The sequence below is a fragment of the Procambarus clarkii genome, chromosome 61 (genome assembly GCF_040958095.1).
Source record: "Procambarus clarkii isolate CNS0578487 chromosome 61, FALCON_Pclarkii_2.0, whole genome shotgun sequence".
Lineage (NCBI taxonomy): Eukaryota > Metazoa > Arthropoda > Malacostraca > Decapoda > Cambaridae > Procambarus > Procambarus clarkii.
In genome coordinates this window covers 30945649-30961186 of record NC_091210.1, presented here as the reverse complement: position 1 = coordinate 30961186, position 15538 = coordinate 30945649, and the positions used below count along the sequence as shown (strand labels likewise).

At 47.3% G+C, this 15538-nt stretch overlaps 1 protein-coding gene across 1 annotated transcript; it reads right to left on the bottom strand.

The window, feature by feature from the left end:
* Positions 1 to 3091: 3091 nt before the first annotated feature.
* Positions 3092 to 3949, bottom strand: LOC138354190 (uncharacterized protein slr1819-like). Its single transcript, XM_069308084.1, has one exon. The coding sequence runs from the start codon at positions 3947 to 3949 to the stop codon at positions 3092 to 3094; it is 858 nt and encodes a 285-aa protein (XP_069164185.1).
* Positions 3950 to 15538: the final 11589 nt, after the last annotated feature.

The following is a 15538-nucleotide window of genomic DNA, read 5'->3' as shown; positions in this document are numbered from 1 at the left end:
CCAAATTCCTTTTTTATGTATCATCCATGAGTGTCTGCCTGTTTATTTTCCTGATAATTTTGAATGTGGTGATCATGTCTCCCTTATTTTCACTCTTACAGTGACCTGGGGTTTAATTTCGTTAGTCTCTCCATTCATACTTCTCGACACTGGGGATAGTGTAGAGCTTTTTCAGCTGAGTTTTGTATTCAAAAAGATAGTTAATGATGGCGCTGAACTCTCCAGAACGAGTCTGACACAAGTCTTATTCGTGTTTCTGAATGACTTCCTATTCCGCTTTCCGTATTCTTCTGTCTGACTTTAGAAAGAATAATTATTTTGCATTTTCCGAGTTAAACTCTAGTAGCCACTTGCTGCATCATTCTTTCAGCTTACCCAGGTCATCCTGTAGGGTTTATGCTCTACGTTGCATGTGGGGTAAAACTGTCCACGTCACAACTACCAAATTAACACCATTACCCCCGCAGCAAATTGATGAAGAAAAGGACCTTGGAGTCAGAATCCATCATTCACTGAAAGTTGCACAGTCAGTGGGAGCTGCAGTAATAAAAGCTAACCAGAGCCTAGGAATAATTACCTTTGAATTTAAAGAAAAGACGGTAGTTATTCAGTTGTATAAATCTTTGGTGCGTTCCCACCTGGATTATGGCATCCAGACATGGCGACCTGATCTTCAGAAAGACATTGCTTCATTGGACAAAGTTCAACACCGGGCAACATAAATAATTCTAGAACTAAGTCAACGCTCATACCAGGGAAGGTTAAGGGATACAGGGCTAACAACACTGGAAACTAGGTATATTATAACTGATTTCATCGGAACGTTCAAAATACCAAACAATTTGGAGGATGTTGATCCAGACGACTTCTTCAAACGGTCAGATGTAACACTAACATTGAGCAAGGTTTCAAGCTCAACTAAGCCACAATGTAGGACTGAAAACAGGAGATGCTCTTTCACTCACAGGATTATAAACTTATGGAACTGCCTACCCGACTAAGCCGTAAATGCCAAACTTTGCTGAACTTCAAATTCTAACTTGAAATAATCATCAGGACAAATGGGATGAACTTTGACAAGCCACCGGCTTCCTGTCCTCGTCTAGGTCACTAGGGTGTTAGTGGCTCTCAAATAAATTCAGGGAACTGAGTGAGTGTGAGTGCGTACGTTCATCTAGTTGTATATCACTCTCTAGGCATGTGCATGTTATTTTTTTTTTATTTAAAAAAAATATATACTCAAAACCTGTTGCAGTTGACGAATAGCTTGGAGGACCAACAGCCACATACATGCATGTCATTCTGTCTTGTTTTAACATGTATACAGAAATGTTGAACAGTAATGACAGCTTGTGTGCGAGAGCGAGGGAAAGTGCAACAGGCGGCGGGCTGCTTAAATATTGATAAATTGAGTAACAACACATCTTTTGACCTGAACCACATGCTGACCTCCTAAAATGAAATTACTTATTGGTACTGTCCACCAAATAGTTATTATATGTTGTGAAGGACAACCAGAATGTTGACTTTTGTATTATGGAATTTGAACAAACCAGAAACTTGCTGGGCATAATGATATTGATCAGGCTCATTGGATGTGCCAATAGCGGCCAGGCACTGAGAGAGAGCGAGCAAGCAAGCAAGCAAGCAAGCAAGCAAGCGAGCAAGCGAGCAGCCATCTAGTCCGCTGCCCTCCACTAAGTAAAACAAAGCACCCATGGGGTTCTTCTCAAATTAATGCAGCGTCTTAAAATTCTCTCAGTGTGTGGTCCGCTCTCAGCTTCCTCGGGAGGGTTAATCACACTTTTCATCCGGTTGATGTAGTGCTCGGCGATATATTTCGGATAAAGACGCGTCTACCGGTCTGATTAACACCGGATGTTCGTGCAAGAGATCGACCTGCTTCTCAATGAAGGATTACTGTAAATTTGTTTTGTTGTATTTAACTGATTGATTGATTGATGAAGATTAAGCCACCCAAAAGGTGGCACGGGCATGAATAGCTTGTAAATGGTGACCCTTTTAAGCCATTACCAGTATCAAGAGCTGATACTGAAGATCTGTGGAGGTGCAACTGCACCCTGCGTGACGGGAGATGTCTCCCGTGTGTTTAACTGATTTATGTAACAACTATAGTTGCTAATAGGTATTGATTTTTTCTGCCTATATTTTTGCTATGTAAAGTACCAGTTATCGGCGCGGGTGTAATGTGAATGCTCGAAATCTATATATTTTTTATATTGATATATATTTTTGTTACATGTTCTTGTTATATATATTTTTTAGATTATTATATATTAATTAATTTTGTGTGTAGCTAGATCTTGCTTAGGTGTTTTGGTTCATTGACTATTATTTGTATTTACAGTACGTGAGTGAAGCATTTAGAGAGGTGCTATTCGAGTTGTCAAAGTAGAGAACTGTTCAAGACATTTTTAAACGTAATCACCTCAGTTGTGTGCAACAGCCAGTATTAAAAAAAAGCCAAATGCTCGTTGATCCTGCTGCTAAAACCGCTCTTTATAACTTAAAAAATTTACATGCGACTTTCAAATGATTAAGTACAACATTTTCTCGTACAATGCTTCATTCACTTTCAGTCCATCAAAACAAACTGCCGTCAAGTTCACAACTTATAAGTCAATTACCGAGAGAAAAATCTTAAATCAGAATTTGACGTATTGCTTGGACTGAAGGATGGGTTGCTCATTTCACATGCTCGAGTCCCACCTCTTTACCTGCTTCACCCACGTTGAGTAGATTAAAATAATTACTAACAATATCTTAGCTCCGAACCCACCTTATCCTAGGCCTAACTATAGAAAACAACTATAATATACATTAATAATCATTATATTGAAGAAAATAACGTTTTGGGTTAGAGAGTGCGGTGAACCTGACGAGTTAGTCTTGGGGCTCAGTCACAGCTGAAACAGTCGCAGGGTTGATATCTCAGTAATATTAGACGAGCATAATGTGAGGATTGGTTGGGGTCGACTCCAGCTTGGACCACGACCCGAGGATGAGTTGTACACGAAGAGCTTATTATTTATCAACAGGAGAAGTGGCAGCTAGATTAACGAGCATTTTGTCATTGTCCACGAGCACAAGTTGCAGCCTGCGTGATCACAGCCTGCATGATCACAACCTGCATGATCACAGCCTGCATGATCACAGCCTGCGTGATCACAGCCTGCATGATCACAGCCTGCATGATCACAGCCTGCATGATCACAGCCTGCATGATCACAGCCTGCATGATCACAGCCTGCATGATCACAGCCTGCATGATCACAGCCTGCATGATCACAGCCTGCATGATCACAGCCTGCGTGATCACAGCCTGCATGATCACAGCCTGCATGATCACAGCCTGCATGATCACAGCCTGCATGATCACAGCCTGCGTGATCACAGCCTGCATGATCACAGCCTGCATGATCACAGCCTGCATGATCACAACCTGCGTGATCACAGCCTGCATGATCACAGCCTGCGCGAGCACAGCCTGCATGATCACAGCCTGCGCGAGCACAGCCTGCATGATCACAGCCTGCATGATCACAGCCTGCATGATCACAGCCTGCATGATCACAGCCTGCATGATCACAGCCTGCATGATCACAGCCTGCATGATCACAGCCTGCGTGATCACAGCCTGCGTGATCACAGCCTGCATGATCACAGCCTGCATGATCACAGCCTGCATGATCACAGCCTGCATGATCACAACCTGCGTGATCACAGCCTGCGCGAGCACAGCCTGCATGATCACAGCCTGCGTGATCACAGCCTGCATGATCACAGCCTGCATGATCACAGCCTGCATGATCACAGCCTGCATGATCACAGCCTGCATGATCACAGCCTGCGCGAGCATAGCCTGCATGATCACAGCCTGCGCGAGCACAGCCTGCATGATCACAGCCTGCGCGAGCACAGCCTGCATGATCACAGCCAGCACAAGCACGGCATGAGGATGGGATGTAAGAAAGGTTACATCCCACAGGAACAATACTCTGGTGAAATACTTCCACTGGAAACTTCAGTTAGGAACACGGGTGATGACGTCCTATCTGCAAAAATCATCAATTATCTGTGTCTAATTATACACGATCATCATCCCCGCTGGCGATAGTTAAGGGTGACAGGATCACCTGTTACCAGTACAGGTCCAGAGGACGGTCGTTATTGCTTACTGGGTATGGAAGACAAGCATGTAGTATAGGGACTATACGGTCCTCGTGCTGGAGAGTTGAGCACACTTCCTCGTGCTGGAGAGTTGAGCACACTTCCTCGTGCTGGAGAGTTGAGCACACTTCCTCGTGCTGGAGAGTTGAGCACACTTCCTCGTGCTTTTTTTACAATATTAGGTGGAGGCGACAACCAAAACGACGACCAAGCGAAGACAACATTTGAGACTATGACGACGGTGAAGACTATGACGACGGTGAAGACTATGACGACTATGACGACGGTGAAGACTATGACGACGGTGAAGACTATGACGACGGTGAAGACCATGACGACGGTGAAGACTATGACGACGGTGAAGACTATGACGACGGTGAAGACTATGACGACGGTGTTACGGCCCCCTCGGGTCGCAACTGGGTTCGTACTCTGATGTTATTAGAGGAAGGATATCCGGCCCCAAGCCAGTAGTGGCTTTCAAGGGATGAGATCTGTGACGCAAGTAAAATAAAAGGGGAAGGGAAAGAAAGGCAAAAACTTAAGATTATAATTACCTTCACCAATAAGTAATATATAAAAGTTACACAGGGGGAGGGGTATTAACACTACACAGGGGAAGTATATACACGGTCATCTTCTCCTGAAGACGCTGGATCCTCTCGGTGCCAAGTCCTCGGTGCTCTCGTGGTCTCTTGACGAATCCTTCGATCAAGCTGAGTCTACCCCTGACACAGGCCAGCCAAAACACAGTTCCACTGGGGCACCGCCGTGGAGGTCGTCAACCACAAGTCCAGCAAGCTGCTGGCAGGTTCCGGATCAGCAACGCTGTTCAGGCCGCTCCACGAGCGATACTAGGGTAGCGCCCTAGTCGGGAGCCTCGTGTGATACCACAAATCACTCTCCTGTCCACAATACCCCAGTGGTCAATCGTCTCCAGCAGTCGGTCCCGGGTACGACAATCCTTCAACTGCCACTTGACTGGCAGGGTAACACCACAGTGTTCCTCCGGGAGGCGACTCACAGCTGCTGCAGCAAAGCACAAGGTATGGGGACGGCTGCCTTGGGTAGACTGACTCAACTTCCATCACAGCAGTCCCAGGTCGACTCTGTAAGCAGACACGTCATCAATATCAGGGACACACTAAAGCACCTCACAGGCTCAGACACAAACGCCCGACATATCCACTTCATAGATGGCGTTGTCGTCTGAGCACCACCTCACCAGAGGTCAGCAGCGGCGGTGTTGTGAGCTGAACAGGACTGGAAACTGGCCCTTGTGGCCGGTACACTCCGTCCTCACCAGGTGTCGTCGTCCATTTGGAGGGGGTTTCGGGAGCTGACCCACAGATGGCGTGGTCGTCACTGCTCCATGCTCGGACGCTGGATCCGGGTCCGTAACACCTCCCCACCAAAAAGAATTTGGTTTGGGTTTCTAGAAAGAGAATTACAAACCAAATTAGTACGAGGACACAACTCCAAATGGACTCACAAGCTTTATAAACTGGAGCGGCGAGGCTGCCTTGTCCACAGAATTGTCCTACTGGGCAATTCCGGCATAACGGGAACTTGCAGATAGAAGGCAATGACCTGCCTGACGTAATCTTCCACCTCTCCACTAAGAGGGGGGGCATCATCTCACATCTATCGAGTAAGGATCGATATCGACCCGACCTAGGGCGACTCGACACTTCCCTATGTCGTGGCACCAATGATGGCTGATCACAGACGGCATTTCTGGTGCCGGTCCGGTAGTCCTTCAGGGAGACGGGAACCTGGAATACAGGGGTCGGATCATTTAGAGTCACAGCGACAGTTAAATCAGTACTCACAGCAGACTTCTCTACTAGGCTCACACCTAGTTCCAACGGGGCTGTTCGTACATCGAAGATGACATTCGCTCTGCCACCGTTAGGTCGACCAACGTTCCGCATAACGCTGCATTGAGCTCAGCTATCACGCGGGGGGTGTCAACCTGTCGGAAACAGTCACTCATATTATCGTATCGCGTACCTCCTGTATCTACCATCACCTTCCAGGTCCCTTCTTCGACTGCAACACTCACAGTGCACGTCTCTAATCCCTGGGATCTCTTTACGATGTTCAAGGGAGCCATCATCCTTCGGGTCGTCCACTGATCCTTACTGAGAACACACACAAGAATCAAACAAAATACCGCCAAGAAACATTTGGTTAACTTAGGGATAAGCTTCCTGAGCTTGTAATGTCCATAGCTGGCTACATCCATTAGCCTGGTTTGGACCGAAGAGGGCTCTAGAACCTTCGCACATACCTCACATACCTCTGACGTCTGGGGAATCTCTGGCCGGTTCAATGAACGTGGTACTTTGCCATACCGCAAGTACTCATCCGCCTTCGCTCCAGACTCTGGGGTATTCGTGGGTGCTTGCACTCGAGACCTCTCTTCTTGCTCAGATGCTTCTGCTACCTTAACCGCATGTTCCTTGTCGGGAGAAGAGTCAGGAGACACTGCTAGAATGCTGTCGATCTGTGGGTGAGAGGACAAATCAAACATGTTTAAATCCGGGTCTGTCTTTACCTGGACATTACCACTGCCTGTTACCTCAGACCTTGCTGTGCCGGCAGACTCGTCCGCGATCTTGGGATGATTGGTGCTCCAATCCGATACCAAGTCGTTGGCTAGTACCACGTCAATCCCAGCTACAGGGAGGGTATCGACTACTGCCAACGCACATGTGCCGCTGAAATAAGGCGAGTCGAGATGCACCGGCACTAAGGGGGCGATATACTGCGTCCTAGGAAACCCAACCAGGATAACCTTTGGTCTCCCAACCACACTCACTCCCTCGGGTAACGAGCTTCTCACGATCAGGGACTGGGCTGCTCCACTATCTCTGAGCACTACAATTGATCTTCCAGTATGATCACTCGTTACATACCCGCTTGAAGTGTGAGGGGCGAACAAACTTGGTCCTTCCTGCGTCGTCGTCGACTGGCTTCCTGCTGGTGGTGTTACACAGCTCATTAACATCACCTCCCTACGTGCGCCGCCACCTCTTCTGCCTCGGCACATAGCAGCTACATGCCCTTTCTGCCCACAAGTCCAGCACACCATATTCCTCCTTGGACTACGGTGTTTCGGACTGCTAGGACTCTTCCTTCGAGGGCTACTTGGGGACGTCTTCTTAGCGTTTTGTGGGACGGGTCTTTCTTCTTCGTCATGAGGTCTGTCAAACCGGCGTGGGTAATTCCTCAGGACGTACTTAGCAGACGGCCTATGAGTCAGGATGTATTCCTCAGCCATGGTGGCTGCCGCACTCAAGGTCTCTACCTGCTGCTCCTCTAAGTACGTCTTCAGGTCTCCAGACAAACAGTCTTTAAAGTACTCTAGCAGTATGAGCTGCTCGAGGTCTTCTTTGGTCTCCACCTTCCGAGAGGCACACCATTCTTGGAAAAGTCGCTTTTTGATAGTGGCGAATTCGGTGAAAGTGTGCTCTGAGGTCTTCTTCAGGTTTCTAAACTTCTGCCTGTAAGCCTCAGGTACCAATTGGTACGCCATGAGCACGACCTTCTTCACCTTGTCGTAATCGCCGGAGTCGTCAAGGGATAACGTGGAGTAGGCGATTTGGGCCTTCCCAGTCAAGGCTGACTGTATCATGATGGCCCAATTCTCCCTTGGCCACTCCAAAGAGGCAGCGACTTTTTAGAAGGCTGCGAAGAACTTTGAAACTTCCTTCTCGTTGAATTTGGGGACCATTTTGATGTTCCTTACCGGATCGAAACTGCTGGTTTCCGTCGTTGGCCTCCGACCACCTAACCGTAATACTTCTAGTTCATGTTGTCGCTCTTTTTCTTTTTCTTCTCTCTCTCGCTGTTTTTCTCGTTCTTCTCTTTCTCTCTCTGCCTTCCTTTCTTCTAATTCTAAACGCCTCATCTCTAATTCATTTCCTAATCTCTCTCTTTCTATTTCTAATTTCTTGTCTTCTCTCTTTCTCGCTTCTTCTTCTCTCTCTTTAGCGATTTCGAGCTTTTTCCATTCCATTTCACGATGGATCTCTAGTTCACGCATTTTCACAGTAACCACACTTATATTTAGTTCACTCTCATCACTTTCGACATCACTGCTCTTACCTTCCTGTTCAGGGGAAGCTATTTCCTCACCTTCCTTTATACTAGGAGTCTCGCCTTCCTGTTTCTTCTCTGCCTTCAAATGCCGGTGAACCTTGGACAAGATCTCCACACGGGAATCACTGGCACGGATCTTGATCTCCAGGTAGGCGCTCACTAGTACAAGTTCCGGTTTGCTCAGATATTTTAATCTGGCAAGACAGTCCTCTCTGTTCAGAAAAGCCTGAACATCGTCCAGATCATCGATGGTAGCTTTTTCTGCCATTGTCACAGATGGAACACTTAGCACTTAACACACCGCTTTCACGTTAGCACTTAACGCACCGAGCACTGTTCTACGTCAATATTGCACTTTATCGCACCTGGCGCCTCACTTGCCAATATTGCACGTAATTACTTTGGGCACCGCACTACACAATATTGCACTGAATCACAGCGAACACTTCGCTCTACAATATTGCACTGAATCACGCCGAGTACCGCGCTACACAATATTGCACTTAATCGCTTAATCACAGCGAGCACCGCACTGCACAATATCGCACTTAGTCACTCTGAGCACCGCACAGGACGTATAACGTCCCAATCGTCACACACAGGGGGAATTATTTACAGGGATTACGCCACTTCACCACCCCTGTCAAACATACTTATCAAGGGGACGGATCCCGCTGGGGATGCCAATTATGTTACGGCCCTCTCGGGTCGCAACTGGGTTCGTACTCTGATGTTATTAGAGGAAGGGTATCCGGCCCCAAGCCAGTAGTGGCTTTCAAGGGATGAGATCTGTGATGCAAGTAAAATAAAAGGGGAAGGGAAAGAAAGGCAAAAACTTAAGATTATAATTACCTTCACCAATAAGTAATATATAAAAGTTACACAGGGGGAGGGGTATTAACACTACACAGGGGAAGTATATACACGGTCATCTTCTCCTGAAGACGCTGGATCCTCTCGGTGCCAAGTCCTCGGTGCTCTCGTGGTCTCTTGACGAATCCTTCGATCAAGCTGAGTCTACCCCTGACACAGGCCAGCCAAAACACAGTTCCACTGGGGCACCACCATGGAGGTCGTCAACCACAAGTCCAGCAAGCTGCTGGCAGGTTCCGGATCAGCAACGCTGTTCAGGCCGCTCCACGAGCGATACTAGGGTAGCGCCCTAGTCAGGAGCCTCGTGTGATACCACAAATCACTCTCCTGTCCACAATACCCCAGTGGTCAATCGTCTCCAGCAGTCGGTCCCGGGTACGACAATCCTTCAACTGCCACTTGACTGGCAGGGTAACACCACAGTGTTCCTCCGGGAGGCGACTCACAGCTGCTGCAGCAAAGCACAAGGTATGGGGACGGCTGCCTTGGGTAGACTGACTCAACTTCCATCACAGCAGTCCCAGGTCGACTCTGTAAGCAGACACGTCATCAATATCAGGGACACACTAAAGCACCTCACAGGCTCAGACACAAACGCCCGACATATCCACTTCATAGATGGCGTTGTCGTCTGAGCACCACCTCACCAGAGGTCAGCAGCGGCGGTGTTGTGAGCTGAACAGGACTGGAAACTGGCCCTTGTGGCCGGTACACTCCGTCTTCACCAGGTGTCGTCGTCCATTTGGAGGGGGTTTCGGGAGCTGACCCACAGATGGCGCGGTCGTCACTGCTCCGTGCTCGGACGCTGGATCCGGGTCCGTAACAGACGGTGAAGACTATGACGACGGTGAAGACTAGGACGACGGTGAAGACTATAACGACTATGACGACGGTGAAGACTATGACGACGGTGAAGACTATGACGACGGTGAAGACTATGACGACGGTGAAGACTATGACGACGGTGAAGACTATGACGACGGTGAAGACCAAGAATGATGTAAGCACATTTCACACAAACATAAAGGAATAAAACGTACAAACACTAGTATTTCACACAGCTATGTATCATGTATCACATGACACAGCTATGTATCATGTATCACATGACACAGCTATGTTTCATGTATCACATGACACACAGCTATGTATCATGTGTCTAGTTTAGTGCCCATTGTCTGGGACACGAAGGCAAGTGAGAGCTGACCGTCCGGTCACCCTCTCAGTTACCGGCCACATCATGCCGTGTTTAACCCTCACACACATTCATTCGCCAACAGAGAGGATGAGAGTGAAAGTGCTCAACTAAATGTACTCGACTGGATTTGTTTACGAGGTCAAGCTCCCAAGCCCGGCCGTACCTCAATGTGTGTCAGTACTCGCTGCAACTGTGGCCGTGGCGGCTGCCACTGTGGCCGTGGTCGCTGCCACTGTGGCCGTGGTGGCTGCCACTGTGGCCGTGGTGGCTGCCACTGTGGCCGTGGTCGCTGCCACTGTGGCCGTGGTCGCTGCCACTGTGGCCGTGGTGGCTGCCATAATAGTCTTGACGGTTGCCGTTTTGGCCGCCTTAGTGGCGGTGGTTATACCGGGTGCTTTAGTATCGGTGGCGGCGGCGGCGGCGTTCATGTCCGCAGTTTGCCTCGCAGCCGCCAGCTGCTCCTATTCGCACGAAACCGGGAAATTAGTGCCCCATTATCTGAATTCATGGACCGCAGGATATGACCAGAGATAAGCCCAGGAGCCAAGAATTACTGCATTTCTGTTAAAGCCCTCGAAGGCTGGGGGGGGGGGAGGCGAGGGATGGTGCTTGTTTATATGTGAAGTGGTTCATGTCAAGGGAGGATTAGGAATTATGAGAGGGAAGTTAATCTTCTGTGAGATGATATTTCATCTGAGGAAGAATAGTAGTATTACTTATGGCGTCAGCATTGCAACATCAGACAAGAAGAAAGCCCTCCTCAGAGCAGTGCGTGCCCCCCATGCAGGAGACTTCCTCCTGGCAGTACCCATGTCAGCAATGGGCACGCGCCTAGATCCAGAATCCCTTCGTGTAGCAGTGGTCCTCCTCCTTGGTGCCCCAATTCACACTGAATACAAATGTATTTGCAACAGGGTGGAAGCAGACCAATATGGACTGCATGGGTTGCACTGCGGAAGATCCAAGGGCTGTCATGCAAGACACAACGAGGTCAATGTCATCATCAAGAGAAGCCTTTTCTCAGCTCAGTGCCCAGCGGAGAGAGAATCTCGCATCCTAGGGGACCCAAACCCGGATGACTCCGCACTTTGCCCAGATGGCATCACAATGTACCCCTGGAAGAGGGGCAGACAGCAGGTGTGGGACTATATGTGTGTATCCATCCCTGGCTGACACACTTCGGAGCTGATCAAGCAGGTGGGGCGGCCAACCGCAGGAAAACAGCAAATCAATCAAGTACAGGCGACTGGGAAGGAAGGTCAATACACCTTTGTTCCTATAGCATCTGAGATGTATGGCCCCTGGAGTAGGAGTGCCTTGGGATTCCTCAAAGAATTTGGCTCCAGGCTCATTGACATCACCAGAGACCCAAGGGCTGCCAGTTTCCTGTTTCAGCGCCTCAGTGTGGCGATCTAGAGGGGAAACGCCTGCTGCGTCCTCAATTTCTGTCTGTAAGCGGGGAGCTCCAAGAGATCCATAACCTTTAAACCTTATTGTATTAACTAATGTACATCTTGTAACCTTTAAATATCTAATGAAGCACAACAAAACATAAAAGGAAGGGGGGGGGGGGTTATCTTGAGATGATTTCGGGGCTTTAGTGTCCCCGCGGCCCGGTCCTCGGCCAGGCCTCCACCCCCAGGAAGCAGCCCGTGACAGCTGACTAACACCCAGGTACCTATTTTACTGGTAGGTAATAGGGGCATAGGTTGAAAGAAACTTTGCCCATTGTTTCTCGCCGGCGCCCGGGATGGAACCCGGGACCGGGGGGGGGGGGGGGGTGTGTAGGAGAAAAGCACACAGAAAATATTGGAGGGACCTCAACATTCCCTCTAATGCATTATGTGTAATTTCCTCTTGAGGTTAAGGATCCCCTTCTTCCAGCCAGAGGTAGTACTCCCTCCACACACACACACAGTTTCAAGTGTAGATATGATAGAGCCCAATAGGCTCAGGAATCTGTACACCAGTTGATTGACAGTTGAGAGACGGGACCAAAGAGCCAGAGCTCAACCCCCGCAAGCACAACTAGGTAAGTACAACTAGGTAAGTACAACTAGGTAAGTACACACACACACACCACACATATTTACTCTATATGTGTGTGTGTGTATGTATACTCTATATTTTATATGTATACTATTTATTTAGTATACTATATATTTTGGTAACAGTCTTTCCTGTAAACATATGTTGTTGAATATGACCGGAAGGGTAAGATTAATGATTCTAACACACATTTTTTCAATATTTCTTGTTTTTCTTAACTGTCGAGGGTATATGAGAAATTAACTCTCCAAAGTTCATTTTCACACTTTATTTATGGTCTCACGCCTAGGGAAGTGTTTCGCATGTCACTTCCCACATTTTCAAAGACAAGTTTTACGTGGAATGCCAAGGCTTATATTCGCTTGGGGTGAGGTGATACAGGACATGATTGAGATGAACAAATAGATGAATGGCATATGGGTATTAAGGCTATTGAGTGTTCTATGCTCTTGCTTCATCTGTTTGTGGTGGTTCGGGATCTTGAAGTGGGTAGAATGTAACTATGTGTTAATTGGCTATTGATTGCTGGTTTTGACTTTTTGATGTTTTGGGGCCTCACTGATGTCAAGTCTCTTATTGTCGTTGTATCAGTCAATAATTTCTGTGTTGTTAAAATTTCTCTGGTGATGGTCTGGTTGTGTGAGGAAATCATATATTCCTTGATGGAGCCTTGTTGCTTGTGCATGGTTAACCGCCTAGAGAGAGACGTTGTTGTCTTGCCTGTATACTGATATCTTTGGGGCTGACAGTCCTCAAGTGGGCATGTGAAGGCAACGACCAGGACGGGTCAGGCAGCGCATGAGCAGGCCAGAGGGGAAACAACACATGAGACAACTTACGGAACGGAACGGAGCTGAAGTAAAATCCACCCTGAACACAAAGTGAAGCGGCTCTGCCAGCGCTGCACGATACGAGGCTACAGTGTTCGGCATAAGATGATAATCCTGAAACAACCAAGAAAGGAAGGATACGATAACTCAATCCGAAACAGAAGCAAACCTACAATGGGACAAGAAATAACGAAAGGACCACCAGAAAATTTCATACTGCCACCGAGATGAGGCATGCAGGTGGGACACCATCATTGAAGCCAACAAAAAAATAGAAAATCTGGAACTTCGTCTGTGGTAAGGTAATGAGAAGACACACAAAACACAAGTAAATTTAACAATGCGATTTTAATTACGTTAGAAAAAGCAAAACATGAATAAAATGGACATACAAATTCGTATAATAAAATCAATCAATCAAAATAATAAGAATAATCAAATGACAAAATGAAAAGTTACGTTAAGACAAGTGAGTAATAACAAGTGAACAATATACAATCAAATAAGAGGTGCAGGAATATTGGCTTTAAGCTATCACCTCTCTTAGTACACGTAAGCCACAGCTTAGTCTACCAAGGAGACGTGTTAGCCTGATGAAAGCACTGGATATTCTGAGAGCGGTAGGTCGTGTGGCCCCAGACATCAGGTAGTGTGGGGGGGTGGAGGGCAGGTGCAACTGGACACGCAGCCAATCAGCGATGAGCAAGCGACAGACAGGTAGTTTGGCGGTTCGAGGTGGAGCAGGTGTTCCTGGCTGCATACGTTTTGCGCTCTGGCAAACCTTGGAGATGTAGTTGTTGGATATTTCTTCCATACTTGTTTTATATAGATGTATAGCGACGTATTTTGGAGGGAAGAGCAGGCTCAATCTCTTGAAGGAGATTATCGTCACATTACTCTCTGCTAATAAAGTCGACATATTAAGCAGGGATTGAGTGGGTTTGATTTTCGATGTAAAAGAATGAAAGGTTTTGTGCATTGATAGACCTATTTTAAATTACATTATTTAATTATCCGCTATGTGTTCACAGGCTTAGGTTAGGTTATGTAAAGTCATTTGGCTAGGATGATTTACAGCTCTGTTAACAGTAAGCGAATTAACCTCGTCTCGAACCATTTCGTCGAACTTAATATGGTTCAGAAAAGTAAGCAAAACGTTTTCCAATTTACTGCTATTATGTCAAAGTTTAAACGACATAAGAAATCCAGGAAATCTTGCCTAAGCGTGGTAGGCCAGACTTAAGAGAATGGGTTGAGCCTGTGTCACCAGGTCGTCCAGGAGTGCTCGAGTTAAGAGTCCTTCCAATAGGGTATTATCTTCCTCAAGTCCTTCTGTATAACAACTAAATTGGGTACACGACGGTGCTCGAGTCTGCCTGACTCACTCTCCCTCCTCATTTATTTCTCTCCCCTTTCCCCCTCTTCCTCCCTTATTTCACCCCTTCTTCCTCTTTTATGTCACCCCCGCTTCTCCCCTATTCCACTCCCTCTCTTTTCCTCCTTTCTCCCCTTCTACTCTTTCTCCTCGACGTCTCCCCCCCCCCCCCACTCTCTCCTCTCTCCCACCCCTTCCCTCTCTGAACCTAGACTCCCAGCAAACAAACAACATAATCACAGCATTATGTTTACAATACTGATGATAAATGCACAGATTGTAAAACTGACGAATGTGTCTTTGAGGAGGGTAAGAGCATGAAGGAGCCTAACCCGAGCATATATTGCCACCCAACAGGAGCCCGGAAGAGGAGTGTAGTGATAGTGCGGACTTGTCAGGTGCGTCATAACCCGCAGAAGTAATCAATCAGCGCCCGTCGACGCCTTCATCAGCAGATGCATGATGGTTGTCAGTTTAGTAAGATGGATTTGTTTTAGAGGAGCTCCACCGCCTGTGTGAGATGTGCTGTGTTGCTAATAGTTGTATGGTAGGTCTTAAGTGGCTGATAATGGTATATGGTGGGTCTCAAGTGGCTGATAAGGGGCATAAGGTGGGTCTTATGTGAGCGATAAGTGTGTGTGTGGGTGGTCATGTGTGGCTGACATGAATGTTTGGGAGCCTTGTTGTGTAAGTACTCACCTAGTTGTGCTTCCGAGGGTTGAGCTTTGGCTCTTTGGTCAGGTGTTGGTCAGGTCAAGTGTGCCTTTGGTGGTGTTTTGTGAGAGATGGTGGAGAAGATTTGAATGATAAAGGAGTAGTAACGAGGCTGTAGAGAATACATTAGATAGATTTAGGGATGTAGAACAAATTGTAATTTTAGCCTATATAAATTACTTCTCGATAGGAATATGGTAA

Excerpts from the sequence above, each read along its gene's own strand:
- LOC138354190 (XM_069308084.1), bottom strand. The coding sequence starts at position 3,949 with ATGCAGGCTGTGCTCGCGCAGGCTGTGATCATGCAGGCTGTGCTCGCG.